The 15,695-nt window shown below is 43.5% G+C and overlaps 1 protein-coding gene across 1 annotated transcript; it reads right to left on the bottom strand.

Moving 5' to 3' along the window:
• Positions 1 to 856: 856 nt before the first annotated feature.
• LOC113477127 (serum paraoxonase/arylesterase 2) lies at positions 857 to 15,116 on the bottom strand. Its single transcript, XM_026843255.1, has 9 exons — positions 15,062 to 15,116; positions 11,732 to 11,802; positions 6,891 to 6,946; positions 5,800 to 5,965; positions 4,485 to 4,611; positions 3,494 to 3,694; positions 2,742 to 2,823; positions 2,078 to 2,206; positions 857 to 1,129 (listed from the first exon to the last, which is right to left on the bottom strand). The coding sequence occupies exons 1-9, from the start codon at positions 15,064 to 15,066 to the stop codon at positions 971 to 973; spliced, it is 996 nt and encodes a 331-aa protein (XP_026699056.1). The 5' UTR covers positions 15,067 to 15,116; the 3' UTR covers positions 857 to 970.
• Positions 15,117 to 15,695: the final 579 nt, after the last annotated feature.

Raw genomic sequence — 15,695 nt, 5'->3', positions numbered from 1 at the left:
CGGTGGCTCAAACAGGAGCTTCTGCCAGACTGGTGTCTCAGTGCACACACTGGAAAGCACAAAACTGATTTCCAGCTTCAAAGGACACTCAGTTCAGTTTATTGCAAGTGACTGCTGACAATAGAAACCTGGATAGGTCTTTTATCAGTGCACATTATCCCTAACTGCCGCTGGATAAATGTGAAGAGGGTGCCTGCTGCACAGCAATACAGTGAGAATCAGCTCTGTACAGACTAGAAGTCAAACACAGAATGTGCATAACCAACATTTGGGGGTAGTCACTGAGGCAAAGCACCCAGAAATGCCCCCTTTGCTGTGACAGACAACAGGAATTGCTAATGCACTTTTCACTGAAGGTGCTCGGGAGTTGTTTCCCCTTGTTTAGGAAAAAAAAGGCTTTTTTAAACTCCCTTTGGAAGACTCAGTAAGAAACCACTCCTAAGTGATGCCCTCCTCTTTCCTCAGTAAGATTAAGGCAAATTTATGAAACTGAAGTAATATTAGGCAATGGCTTAAAGGGAAAAGAGGGAAGAAATGAGACTGAAATAACATTTATTCTCCTTCCAGTGATTTTGGAAGCATTAAGAAAAGCCAACAGGAATGTTAGCAAGAAGACCCCTAAGCGCAGTCCCTGGGAAAGCGCAGGAGTCAGTGACAAGAAAGCACACCACACCAGATAATTCAATGTCTGACAGTTTAGTCATTTGTAATCTGAATTTGAACTTCAAGGTTACCCTTTGTTACTGACATGGGATCCTCCACATTACACAAATAAACTAATTTCTCACCTTCAATTCCATTTCCTTGGCTGTTGTGTAAAACTATCATTTTGGAGAGGAAGGCTAAAATACATTTCCATGACCCGAGTTAACCTTTATTGGAACGGTCTTGTTAGCAAATCTAGCAGAAACTAAGTGAGTTCCCATGGAACTAAATCCTTTCCACTGAAGCAGATCTAACCCACGACAAGCTATAGCTCACAGTAGAGAGCTCTGTGGAAGACTGTGCCAATGAGCAGTTTTCCCTCGTAGATGGATGCCACCGAGCTTCCCTGCAGCACAGAGCCATTGTCAGCGTAGAGGCGTGTCACTGCAGGCTCCTCTGAGAGGATGTTCTGGATGCGCAGGACCTGCCAAAGGAGGAGGATACATCTGCTGAAACAGCCACGGGTGAAAATGCTCCACAGATGGAGGGAACATCAGTATGTTAACTTAAACAAATCAGTTGGGTTGATCAGCTGCTAATAACAGCAACCATGTGATTCCTGTGATAAGGCCACAATTTCTGCTTCAGTGAAGCATGGTCCATGAAGACTGATTATTTTTTCTAAGTGGTTGTGCAACAGAGACTCCACCTCCAGTAAGTAAGAAAGTAATTCCCAGCACTAGGAATGTGCAGTTTTTTCCAGTCTAGGAGTTACTTAATATCTTATTTTCATGCTTTTTCCAGACAGAGTAAACAACTGCCTAGTATTATAAATCTACCGCTAATGAACATGGTAATTTTGAAAAGTGTCTTATGGGGAGCTTCAGACAAGGCTGAAATCAAATGGACACCAACCAGCCACCCGCACTTGCAGCCATGAGTATGCTGATGCCAGTACCTCATTGATTTCTGAAGAAAAGAAGAATTACAGTGTCACCTACTGATGAACCGCACTTGCACAGATAAATCACTCCAGTGCTAACGTTTCTGGCCATGCTTTGAACTCCATCAATTATTTTTTTGTTTGGCAGAGAGGTGCTGGCTCAGTAATTAACACAGTTCATCAAAATCTGATTGCACGGCCACAGCTGTACAGAAAGCAGCCGGAGGAGTCCAGAATGACTGAGCTACTGGGTGGAAATTACTCAGCTGTCTCCTAATGATCTGAATAGGTGTTTGTTAGATAGTATATGCTGTTTAGGCTTTCCACTTGAGAGCAGAAGCCATAAGCTGGAAGCCAGCTTGGTCTTTGCTTTCAGAGAGGCTGGTGGCCAGTTGCTTCTCTATGTTAAGATATAACAGGGTTATTTGGACAGAGTAATTTTCTGGCACAGACAGAGCCAAGAGACCAGTGACGTCTCCCAAAAGGCACCTCAGAGGCAGGCAGATTTTCAGGATCATCGTAGAACAGCTTCATCCCATTGGGATGACATCCTATCCAGATGTCTCCAGTGTAAGGGTCAATAGACAAGTTATCGACCAGAGTGTCCAGCTGCAGCGTCTATCCAACACAAAGGAAAAACAAGACAAAGAGAAGAGTTAAAGCTATCAGAAGTCCTGGAAGCAAACTATAACATAACCAACAGACTTGTTCAAAACTCTCAACTGATATAACTTAGACTGTTTTTTTTAAGACACATTTTCTCCCCTGGTGCTGTTTTTCTTTTCCCCCAGTGTGCTTCATCCCTTCCTCTGTGCTGTGAGAAACCTATTTGGTGCTCTAAGCTTCCCCATGGGCTCATTCACAGCTACACTTGTGTTGACTGCTTCAGTGCTTCATGGTCTGACCCACGCTGACCGAGCCAGACTTCCACTGCAGCTCTACAGTAAGCCCCAGGATCCCCCTCTGGTTGCTGATGTGAGGGTAGAAGGCCTGAAGCTCTGTAACGGGGCACACAGCACCTCTGCAAGCCCACAGCAAGAGTCACCCAGACCAGAATTTCACACATGCTCAGGTAGAAATCTCAAGCATTCATGGAGACTAATCGTCCAAAATTCACATATGCTTCTTTTTTTATGGAACAGCAGCACCTTACCTTCACATGGGTTAAATTCCAATCAGCATGTTTTTCCATAACATGGACATTATGATCAAATACATCTGCAACGTAGATGTACCTTCAAAAGAAACCACCTCTTAGCGATGTGTATGAGTAAGCAGACACCAAGAACAGCCAGTTCCTCCTGTTCAAGCCCAGCTCTTCCCATAAGGAGTGTCAGCTCACAGTTCTCACACAGCAATAGACATTGCAAGCAGGCCACAGGGCACTGAATTGAAGCCAACCTGCTGAGACGCTAATGTGGCTTCACACTGTGCCCATTCTTCCATTACAACACTGAAGCAGGCCTTGGATCGCAAGATCCACAAATACACTTTTTTTTCTTAATTTAAGATAACCTGTCTACACCACAGGACTGGTTAATTCAATCATACAGACTTTAAGGCTGTAGAGCATTCCCCTCTTGCAGAAATCCTGCCTCATTAATCCTTGTGTATTGCAAGCAATACACACAAACTTCTGCATCAGCTGATTAAAGATGCAGCAAACTTTGATCTTATTCCATATAAAGTACCACGCAAAGACGCAAACATTGCCTCTAGTTATAAAACCAAGACACATGACTTCTGTTCTACAAACCCTCCATATGGCTTACATAATTTACCGGTAGCACCATACCTTACACGAGCCAGTTTAGACACTTGAACACAGAAGTACCACGCACACAAACTGGGATTCTGGGATTCTTTTGTGTGACCAAACAAAATCTATGGCAAGGAGAAACTTACTTTCTGTCAGGTGAAATGTTAATTCCATTGGCTGAATAAAACCCAGCTGCTACTTCTTTAACTTCTTCTGGACTGTAGTAAACAACATTTGACCAAGTTAAACCCAAGAACATCTCCAAAAACATCAAGATGAAGTCGGAGAAGTAGTGGTCATTGGTAGCGTAGAAGCTGTCTGGTCCCATAGCTACTATATCATTCACACTAAAAAAAATAAGAGAGAGGGAGAAAAATAAATTAAAAAATTAAATGAGAGGTATGAAGGCCTTTGTAGGATTGCCCAGAATCCAGGCAGGACATGGTCATCTCGTAAAGTGGCTTCAATTACAGATGGTACTTCAGATAGACATTGAGTTATTTAGATCCTTTTTACTTCTATCTTCTTTTATATGAGCAAGGACTGTGAAGTGCTGAGACCTGAACAGTTCCACATGGCATCAGCTGGAGATCTGGCTACCTGTCCATAAGGCCATGGAATTTTTTCTCTCATTTGATTACATTCAACTGGAAACCGGAGAACAGGAGTTGTGGCAACTTTATCAGGCTCAGTTCATCTTACAGTCATTTTGCAGTAGGACAGACCAAGAAAATTTTGTATGCAACAACAAAAAAAGAAAAATCGAGAAGTATGTTTATTTTTACAGTGTAGAAAATTCAGAATAATAGAATATCTAAATATTCATATCTGCAATGACCTGAGAGTGGATTACATGACAGAAGGAGAAATGGATGTTAAGCTAATTCACTCACATCAATACAGTGATGCTTAAGACAGATTTAGTGCTACAGCTATTAAAAATCTCATTTACAGAAGAGATTGGAGAAACACAGGTTTTGATGACACGGATATGAAGTAATCAATAAGAAAAACAGGAAAGCTGGTTAAAGAGAAAATATCTCATATTAATAATACCCTAAAACCAAAATCATCCTACTCTGGATTTTACCAAAGCAGCCTGCTCTCCTGGGGGAAGACGGTATTTGGCTCCAATACCTTGTTAGAAGATCGTGTCGAATGGTTTTCAGGTGTACAAGAGAATTGTCAGCTTCTACAAATTTAAACAATTCTACTGTGCTCTTCTGATGGGGATGGTTCACAACAAAGAGGTACACGGTGCCATCTTAAAAAAAGAAATGGAAACAGATGAATTCTCTGCAACAGTGCGTGGCTTAGCACCCACAGCCTCTAGTACAGAGCACCTGTTGGGTTGGGTGGGTTTGTCTCACAGCTCTTCAGAGGCAGAAGGACAAGTACCAAAGTAATGCAGGATGCAACTGCAACTGGATCCAAATCTCAAGCTACTCCTCCCCCTTGTTTTACAAGGAACTGCTGTGTAAACTACATTTTTGTTATTTCTACCAAGGAAGAAAGAAATTATTTATTCAGCCTTGTATGCAAGCCACTGGGTTTTGCAATCTGATGCACTATAGTGACTGGTTGCATGAAAGAGCCACAGTCAGCTGGGAAGGAGGCTTTGTAGTCGTCAGTTTGGGCTCTTTGGTTTACTTACTTTGCTTTACCCTGAGAAAGCTGAAGAAGCATCCTTCTCCTGTACTCTGGTGTAAGGCTGCAGTCCGTCCGCCCAGCCCTTCTGGTGAGACCCTAAATTAGCCATCACCAATTTCTCCAACACCTTCCCTTAAAGGGTGACTGTATGGGGAAGGAGGTCAAGCTGCAGCAATGGTTCTCTTTGTCTTAATAACTGCAGACTACTAATTTCCCTGCTAAAATCCCCAGTGAAAGGACAGCAAAAAAAGAGAGGAAGGAGAGCACAAAGGGTATTTTATCAGTAGTCAGAGCCTGCTGTAGGAAAATGTGTCTTGGAGAGGAGAACATGGCTTGGTCACACAATAGCAGAAATTCTGGTAATTTACAGATTTGATAATTTACTGTTTAGCCACAAAAGTCTCTATTCCAGTCACTACTAGTGGGTGAAGCATATGTCTCCTCAAAAGCCTTGACCCCAGGGCAAGACAGATGTAAACTGGTAAATTAAACTTTGTGTGGTTTTCAACTCCTCAGACTTTTTCCCTGCTTTCTTTCCTTATATGAAAATACAGGACAATATATCTATAAGAAAATATATAGGACATTTTTTTGTCTCAGGCAGCCTGAGATTATGTGCCAAGGTGTTTGCTTTAGCAGCTGACATTTAGAAAAGAACTCAACAAAGATAAAAAGCCCAAAACCCTTTTTCTCTCTCAGCAAGCACAAGCTGTTGGGGGTGCAATGCAAGGCTGCAAAGGGATTTCTGTTCGTGCTCTTTAGGCTGAGATTTGCCATCACCTCGAGTTAAAGATCTCCTTACATGTGTCTACATAGGTGCTGATTCCATGAGGGTTGAATGACGCCAGATCAAACCCTCGGCTGATTCTCAGTTCCACTGCTCTGGGATCATCTTCATTTAAATCCATCAAAAATATTTCACCTGGCTTGTCTGGTGCAAGGCTCTTTATTCCCGGATATTTCAAGCCCTATAAAATCAAAACATAAGAAAATCATTCCTGGGTAAAAGGTAAAGAGAAGTATCACAGGGCTGAAAACACTGGAGCCTTGCTCAGGCTCACAAGCACACATCAGCATGTCCCTCTGCTTCAACCCGCTGTGCCACAACAGAGGTAGAGGGACCAGCTCTGCTCTCCCTGGCGAGCCCTCCATTGGAGCGCAGAGGGAGCAGGCTGCAGGGCGGGCAGGAGGAGCCGTGCCCAAGGCACCGCCACTGTCACCCGCTGCAGCCACCACCCGGGTAGGGGCTCCCCGTATGGCAAACCACTTTGCTGACAGGCACGCTGGGGGACAAACTGGAAGTATGGCACCACTGACCATATCCAACGCGGTAAAACCAAGGGGAACAGCAGCAGTGCGACAGCTCACGATTTCTGGCATGAATTTTGCAACATTATCATTCCCTGTGTGCCCCTGGAGCATGAAGATGAAAGCATCGCCTTCTGTTTTAGGAAATAAGCTCCAGCCATCATGATTATAAAGAAAAGCTTGAAAGCCTATGTCCTAAAGGCTAAAAAAAAATCAGGAACAACAAAATCAACTCCCCAAACTTGATTTCTTTTTTACAGGTAGGGAATTAACACACCTTCTTAACAAGGGAGAGGTTCGAAATTTCAACACTTCAAGGAAACAGCATGAAAGAAATACAAGGTTATGTGGGCAGATAACCCATCACAGTAGGATACATGCGTCAGAGCCACCACCAGCGCTTCATTGTCAAGAAGCGCACTTAAGCAAAAGGAAACGCCAGCTAAGCTGACACAAGTCTGGGCCATTCCTATGCAGCCAGCCAGACTTGCAGAAAAAGGAGTTCATCCTGCAGTTTTCATCTATGGCTTCTGTAGATAAGGAAGCAGGCAAGCCCCTGCATGGGGAGGGGGCACGGGCACTTACGGAGCTGATGAAAGCCAGTCCATTGGGAAGTATGTCAATGTCTTCTGAACCAGTTTCTGCAAGCCAGACATAACGAGGGTTGTTCAAACGACATTAAATATTTTCCACCAAAACCCCCTTCCTTTTTAGAACAATTCCAGCTCTTATGAATGTCCCTTTCTGATATGACTGCACAAGAGATGAAATTCAGCGGGAAAGTTTGCATCACATTAAAAGTGGTAGCAGAAGGCAGCAGCACACCAGGTTAGGAAATAGTACTGGGGTTCACCTCTTTCTGGGGTCTTAGGGGTGCCCCAGCAGTGGTTGGGCAGTCTGCCGCCCAGCTCCGTACACCCCATGGCAGTGTGGGATGAATCACCCACTTTTGAGGGTAGTGTTCTGCAGCAAGCAATCAGCGTAGATCATGAGATTTTCAGGGCAGGACCATACCCATCACTCAGCCCACAGGCTTGCATAAGGCAGCTCTGGGAATTGCGCACACTAATTCTCCTGGTTGAGCTGGGACACTTCACTAAAATGGATTGCCAAATGTTTAGTTAAAGCTCTCAAGTGACAGAGAGCCTACTATAGCTAAGGGCTTTAATAGTTAGACCACACTTTTAACTGCAAGTAATCATTTCAAATATTGCCAGATCCTGTAGTTCCTGTAATATTTTTCCCTGCTAGGAAAATAATAAAATAAAATGAAATAATAAAATAAAATAAAATAAAATAAAATAAAATAAAATAAAATAAAATAAAATAAAATAAAATAAAATAAAATAAAATAAAATAAAATCCCTTTAGTAAGAACACCAGAGCAAGTTTAGGCTTTGATCAAACACTCTCCACAGAGCTTTTAGTCTGATGCTGAAGCACATTTGCCATCCCACATTTTCACCACTCCCCAGAGAAGCCTCCCCTCTCTTCTCAAAATCACCACCTCAAACAGCATTCCCCATAAGCCACTTCCCAGATGATGGCTGGATTAAACCCACCCAGGAGTGTTTATTCTGCAGGTTTTCTTTAACAGAGCTGCCAATACAAAGGTTTTCCACACAGCTTGTCCCATCTCTCTGTACCCCCTCCTACTTGGCCATAGACCACCTGTGTGACCCTGCTTGGTTCACCCCATCCCTGGCACCTTGGCACCTCCTCCCGAGGAAGAGCCTGCAAAGTGAAGCTGGGTTTATTGATTGCTTTTACATAACTCCTGTTTATCCTGGCACTAATTCAGCTGGGCTGTAAGGTATCCTGAGGCCACCAAACAGCCCTCGTGGGGAGGAACCAGATCTCCAAATTCACCCATCCAGGCAAGTTCCTCCCCAGCCCAGCCCTGGGGAGATGGCAGTGGCATGACTTCTCCCAGAGGGATAGGAGACAGGGCCAACTCCTCCGCAGCTTCAGCAAGTCCCTGCTCCACCTCATTACACTAACGAGCAGAGTGTCCCTGCCTTCTGAAGAGCAAAATCTGAAGATGCATTCTGGGGGGAGCCAGACCATCATCCCACCTCCTAAGTTTTGGTTCTGAATTTTGACTGGGCTGAGGCAGATATCTGCACCAATGTGCCCAGAGACATTTAGAGCCTGCAATCTCCAACTAAAATTTTGAATTTGTCTATTTTTTCAGCTCAGATCATGCCCTGGTTTAAGCAATAAGCTCCTTTTCTTTGCCCCAGCTCTTGGTCTCTCCAAGTCTGGGTTCATTTATAAAATGGGGTTAGCAATGATTCCCCACTTCCCACGATTGCAACATAAATAAACAACATAAATAAACGCTGAGAAGCTCAATTACCATGGTGATGTGAGCTGGACAGACAGCTTTTACTGGCAGAGCATTCTGGTGAGTGAATAAACAGAGATATAATCATTTATCGCTACTGAGTTGGTGAGGCTGCCAAGCAGAAAGATGAGCAGGCTAAGTGGGAGCAGATAATTTAAAATTACAAGTTTCTGTTGGAAGGAGGTTAACGAGAGCCCTGCACCCAACTACTTTGAAAGAAACTGCCCAGAAAAAGCACATTTTGGCCACTTCTCAGCCAGGTCCTGATATGTGTGGAAGAGAGTCAGTGCCGTCAGAAGAGCTGATTCAGCACAATCTTGCTGAGCTGGCACTGCTGAGGGAGGGAAGAGGGGATGGAGACACACAGTCGGCCACTGGGAAGCTCCCAGGCTCTCCTGTGGGGCCCCTTTTTGGGAAGGCTCTGCGCTCTTATTGCAGGCACCATATGGGACAGGAGAGCTAGGAACTGATTTATGAGGTATCAGTTGCCTCCACTATATTGCTTAACTGTATCTCCAAGCCCAGCCTGTCCATGCGATTACTGGAACAGGTAGCATTTAAAAAACAAAAATTAAAGATACCAAGAAAAATTACTGCCTACCCTAGAAATGTCAGGGGGGGGGTGGTTGTTCTTTATTTTATCTTAATATGATGTACTCCACAGGTGCATCTAACAAAAAAAACCCACCTGTATTTCATGTCCAAAAGCAAGTGACTATTTTGCCTATATCCCATTAATTGTTCCAAGATGCAAGTATTTCTAGCAATTTCTATAGTAGCTTTTTGAACTTTACGAATTAGTTCAGGACATATGGTTGGCTTATTATAAACCAGTGATACGCCTAGACACTCATGTCATTCAGAAGATACTGTTTATGCTACACCTCTCACCTTTTCTTACGTATCTGTGAGTGAGGTTTAGGATAAGCTGTAGTTTTTTCTTGATTTGTTCAATGTTTGCATCTGTGCTTACACTGCACAATATTTGAAAAACAGAATAGATTGAGGTTTTTAAAAAAGACAGAGAGACACATAGGAGAAAATTGTGCAGGAAGAAAAGGGTCCACTAGAGAACTTCTGCATTTACTCTGGATTTGCTTCCTTTGCGATGGATGCATCAGTTTTAACATAATTACCATACCAGGTGCCTGTTCTTCTATGTATAATAGAATAAATAGTTTAAGATAAATCTGTTCAGAGCTGATCCAGCTCATTATCTGTGTTACACTTAAGAGGCCAGAAGCACTATTTTAAATATTAAAATAAAGACTGTTTATTCAATTTTGTCATAGCATTTTAAAGGAAGAATGCCTAGGAGGACCAAGATGTCCATGTAGAAAGATTTTTACACAAAGTGACCCACAGGAGCACCCTTACAGATCAGAGTTACAGCAAAAGCCCTGGTTTGAATAGTGCTGTGTAGGCAGCATCTAGACATAAGGGCTTCTTGGTCCCTGAGTAATACAACCTACCCAGTCATATTAAATGAATTTTGGAAGATGTTTGGGGGAACGTACTAACTTTCAAATTTGCACCGATCCTTTGTTATTTCTATTCCTGCCACATTGGACCTGCTGAGTTAAGTTTTGGCATTTTAATTTTTCTAAAGAGCAGCAAACAGCAGAGTGAAGCCAAGACGAGGTGGAGCTCCATGTGAAGGGACAGTGTTACAGAAGCACGGCGAGAAGCACAGACGAAGCTCTGTAAATAGATCTGCTGCTGCTTCTGAGCAGAGCCAGGTTCTCAGAATTCACCTAATCTCCATGTAAGTGTCAGGCACCAAAAATGAGATATTGTTCAGAAATTAAACACAACTGTATTTGCGATTTCCGGCTTTCCTTCTTTCCTCAACAGAGCAATCATGTTGCAAAAAGTCTTGTAAAGATTGCAACAGTGATATGCTCAAAAGAATTACTCAGAAATTATTTTTATATTAATCAGCATCAAACAAGCATTATTCACAATTTTGTATGAGTAAATCACAGCTCAATCTAGAAGACCTGGAAAATTTTTTTAAAATGCAATTTCTTCTGCACATAACCTCGGGCAAAACAACTCCGCACACACTCATTCATGACAGTAATTTGACTTTACAAAGATGTTTGATTCCTGACACAAAGAAGAAGCAAAATTTATGAAATCAACACAATGACTCAGCAAGCTCAAAAGCAAAGCTCTTAAAGCTCATCCAATGACTTTTTACACATGCAAAATCCAGGCAAATTTCAAGCGAATTCGAGACATTTCTGGAAATACTAAGCAGGAGAAAACCTCCAGCCATTAAGCCTGTGTTAAGTTTAAAAATTATCATTTGGGGAAAAAGGAGACACAAAAAAGTGATCAGTTTTAAAGCTATTAATTTTATACTCTGGTTATCCTAAAGGGAGAGAAAAAAACACAGAAATATTGCTGTGTGCTAAACACATGACCCGAAGTACAAAGTCAACATTTCTGCCACTGTGTTAAACCTCTTCGCAAACCAGACTAAGATGACAAATATGACCCCTTGCTCTTTGAAAGCACACAGCTGAATTGCACAACCACACCGAGCTCCTGTCAGCGGCTTGCACGGGGCAGTACCAGCCCACTCCTAAACTCCTAAATCCCTGCAAAATGAGGCTCTAAGGCAGGCAATTCTGGCTGGCACGTAGCGGCCCCTGCTTCGCCACACGCCTGTGGCCTTCTCCCAAAGCTTCCACCCTTGTAGCACGTCCTGTCTTCAAGATGTCACCAGCTGACAGCCACCCGTAGGTACCTGCCTGAAGAGACAGCACACCTTCATCTAAAAGCAAAATAACTTCCTAAGTGTCTCAGCAAAGGAGAAGTGTTTGCAAGGTAGTCATTTTCAAGAAAAGGAACAGAAACATTAAATCCTGAAGGCAAAAAGTATTATGCCAAACTAGCTAGTTTTTCAGTATAATTTTCTTCCTAAAGTTTCTCCCTACCTCAAAATCCAAGTTACAACTGAAAGTCAAATTAGCCCTTGGTCTTCCGGATCAGGCTTGGAAGCTGGCTTTAAGAAGCAGTTGCAAAGTAAGGCTGAACAAAAGCAATGCACTCAGTTATTTTGAGCACGTACCGATCCCTTTAATGAGGCGGCAGTTCGGGAGGGTTACCGGGGCAATTTCCCGTGAAGCATTGAGTCTGTTCCTGCAAGAAGAAAAAGCAGGGTTAACAGCACACAGACAGTTTTAAAACAGGTAACATTCCTCGCGTAGCTTTATCTTAATTTTATTGTCTGCCATATCACAATAACAAATCAACTGTAAAATACTGAATAAGCAAAACCCAGAACTGACAACAGCAATTGCGCCAAATCACTGCGATGGTTACACACATCCAGGGATTAAGTGATTCTCCTACACTGAGTAACTTCAGGAACTTGACTTTTTTCATGAGCTTTGGGAACAAGCTTTCATGACCCACCACAGCTCAAATGATAAAATAACATAGCCACACTTTCTTCAGGTTTCAGCCACCTAAATATAGTAGCACCCTGCAGTTAGGACCAGCACTTCAGATGAGGAGAGGGCGACCTTCTACCCCAACTCACTGGCTATTTTTGGTGACCAGGCCACCATCACTCTTCATTTCTTAGTCCACATTCAAAGGTAGCGGAAGCGTTGTTGCAAGGCAGGACTACCCATTTCCTAACAAGAGATAGGACTTGGTAGTACGATTTTCAGTAATTTCACTATCCTTTCCTCTTCTCCCCTGGTACCCACCCAGAGCATTATACTGCAGCAGTCCTTATTTCATTCCTGAATGCCCAACAAAATTCGACCTCTGGCTCATGTTTTACTGGACAAGCAGATACAGACAGGTTCTGTATGAGTTCCTATTCCTCTGTCTCCTCCATTCCAAGTTGTTTACAAATCTATATGAAAGACACCTCACTGCCAGGACTGCTGTGTTTGACCATGCTGGCCCACAATGCCATAAGAAAATACGCTGTGTTTCTATGCAAAAATGTTAAGCTCGCATACTAGAATATTTCTTCCTTTTTTTTTTTTTTTTTCCCCAAGAGAAAACATTTAAACTAACGTAATTACTCCTTCGCATGCCGATCATACACACATGCTGAGGCTGTACTAGCTCCAGCCACAGGAAATTCTGAATGCAAAGATCCCATATAAAACCAAGCCATGTTTATGTTATAGTTTTAGGCATAAACATAAACTAAACAGCAGTATCAGTCTGTGGTATGAAAAATATGCGCTACAGCTGAGCACCATACAGTATGTCAGTCCTGCATTTTTTTGGATCACTTAATTATGAATCGTAAATTGCTTCAGTGGTGTATCATTGACACAGGTCATCACTGACATAAGGCCAGACAAAAAGAAGAAAAAGGGTAAAAATGTCAGAGGACAGCATGAGAAAGGAGCCAGGTTAAACTCTTCCAAGCCCTATCCCCCAGCTCAGGAGTCCTGACAGAGAATGACGCTGGCTTTCAGCCCACAAGCAGCACAGGAGGGATATCGGCTCCCCCCTTGACCCCCCAGCAGAGCCAAACCCACCGGGCCCCCAAAGGCTGGCTCCGAGCAATCATGCACAAAGTTTGCACTGCTGCCTGCTCAGGGATTTTCCCTTTCCTACTTGGATCTGCTTTTCCTGGGCAGACTGCAAGTTAGCCAGCACCAAAAGCACAGCCAGAACTCAGCCAGCAGCCAGCAAGGGATGATGGTATCCCAACAGCATTCCCAGGGAAACACTTCATGGGCTGGAATGAGAGTAATTCAGAAGGACACCGGTCCCAAGCCTGCAGCATATATAGAAGCTTTTCCAAAATGTGTCAGTTTATCTAGCTCAGACAGCCCTCGCTGCTAAGCCAGATGGCCTAGATAACTAACTGGCTGTACAAAAAACACAGCGAACCTGCAAACTGTGGGGGACACAATTTCAAAAAACCTCACCAATTTGCTACTTGGTGCAACCCCAGCGCACAGCACCTTTTCCCACTCGGTCTCTCTTTCCAGTTTCAGTCCTTCACCCGCTGTCCCACTCCATCGGACACAGACCACAGGTATTCCCTTTCCTTCACCTGCTACATATTCTCTCTTTTCGTTTTCCTCTTCTCTAGCCTAACCAGGCACAGATATTTCTTCTTTTTTTTTTCCCCTTAAAGGACTGAATATCACCTCTTAATTTTGTTTTTGCTCGCAGTTCTTTTCAAACTGCCAGCATCTTTCTGGAAGCATGCTGCTGTTTTGAACACAGTATGCAAGCTGAGTGCTGCATCAGTACAGAGTTTTATGAAATGATAACGTTGTGTGCATATATATAAAGAAATATGAACAATATTATCATACACATATTGTTTTGAGGAAAACAGTAACACAGTATAATTCACATAAAAATTTTACAAATTAGCTCAAACCTTTCTTCATAGAAGAATTAGCAATTTAAAATAATAGGGAATAGGTGTCATTTCAGTTGGTAACACTCAAGAATTTCACCTGTTTTCTGCTTCACAAACCATGTTCAAGTCCATTTGGTAGCTATCAAAAGTACAACAGATGCATAAAAAAACCTGATTTAAGAATTATGTTTGTAAGAGAGTTGTAATAATTCTTGAAGCCTTATCTTTTAAGCATTTCATGGATTTTTGTGTTCTATCTGGACACAATTATATCAAACTCTGAGGAACAGCAAAAAGTCTTTGCTGAATTCTTGCCTTCTGGGTGGGGGATGGATAACAGAGAGGCCTGACAAGAGTTAACACTACCCACAGTTTCTCCTCTCAAGGCTGTATTAAATGATTTTAGAGTACTTTGTTATCTGGAGTTATGCGTTTCCAAATTCTGCAACCCTCTTAAGACTGCTGCTGTGGTACAGTTTGCTGAAAACACAGCACACAGCAAAAACCCACAGAGAGCTACAGAGATGGAGAGATCCTGTTTGCATTAGGAGACCCTGCTTTATCAGATTCCTCATATTGCATTTGTTCATTCAATTTGGAGGGAACGTGGGGTCCCCCGCTCTTCACTGTGCTTTGAAATGGCTCATCCAACTAAAGCCCGGGAGTGTTTTCCAGCTCCACATCCCAGCTTGTGCAACACATTCCATTGTGCAACACCAGGGCAGGAGGGTTCTGTTACCACTAACGCTTGCAGTGGATTTAGTGGAAGATGCAAACGCATCTATGCAAGGTACTTGGGTCCAGGGAGTGCAGCCCTCCTCCTGTAATTAGCTGCAATTACTATCTGCCCGAAGATCGATTAGCTGGATGTTGTAACTTTGAAGTCAGGCATTTGGAGTCCTTGTGGATGTGAGCAAAATTATAATGATGTAGCTGCCTTGCAACACAGTAAATTCACCGTCACTTTTCTGGACTGAATCAACCGGTTACGAGTTTAGTAGTTTTCAGGACAGAAGCTGCTGTCAACACCAGTGTACACATTCATACCTCATGGTATAAGGTGTATGATATGGAGCATGATATGGCTGGGTATTTTAGCTCACAGCGAGTGAGGTCCTAACGTACGATCACAGAAGTTTGTGCTCCTTCAGAGGAAAACTCATGTGCACAGGGGGTATTGTTATTCAGAAGTCGGCTTTGGCAGAAAATAACGTAAGTTTCCGGCAACCTGATTTCCACTTACTACTGTTCCGCCAGTCGGCAGGAGTTGTAAACTTGCAGATACGGGGTTTGTCACACCCCTGTTAACTGCAGCCTCTACAAAAAACAGAGGTACCAGCCCCTCTGCCCCCCGACAGCCTCTCCCTTGGCCACCCTTGACGCCAGCATCTTCCTGGGGAGGATTTCACATCCCCCTTACTGCACTGGACAGATGCTCCTGAGGTCAGTTTAAGCCTGACGGCGGGTGAGAAGGGCTCCCCGTGCCTAGTTTTTCTGTAGGGAAAACCAGTTCCCCCGATGATGGTGAGGACGATGGCGGTGACCATGCTGACTAACCCTTCCCCTCTGGCCGCAACCGCGCAAAGGCGGCTGCTCCCGCACTGACGCCCCAGGTGGGAGCTGCGGTGCCCGGCGCTCGGGGGGCGCACCCGCCACCCCCGACCTGCGGGCTCGACTCAGC

Source organism: Athene cunicularia, assembly GCF_003259725.1.
Source record: "Athene cunicularia isolate RWA chromosome 2 unlocalized genomic scaffold, athCun1 chr2_part1, whole genome shotgun sequence".
NCBI lineage: Eukaryota > Metazoa > Chordata > Aves > Strigiformes > Strigidae > Athene > Athene cunicularia.
This window is presented reverse-complemented; position numbering and strand designations above follow the sequence as displayed.

Excerpts from the sequence above, each read along its gene's own strand:
- LOC113477127 (XM_026843255.1), bottom strand. Across the intron at positions 4,612-5,799 it reads CAGCACCTATGTAGACACAT|ATGGCACCGTGTACCTCTTT; the intron begins GTAAGGAGATCT and ends TCTTTTTTTAAG. Across the intron at positions 1,130-2,077 it reads AAAATCTGCCTGCCTCTGAG|GTCCTGCGCATCCAGAACAT; the intron begins GTGCCTTTTGGG and ends CTCCTTTGGCAG.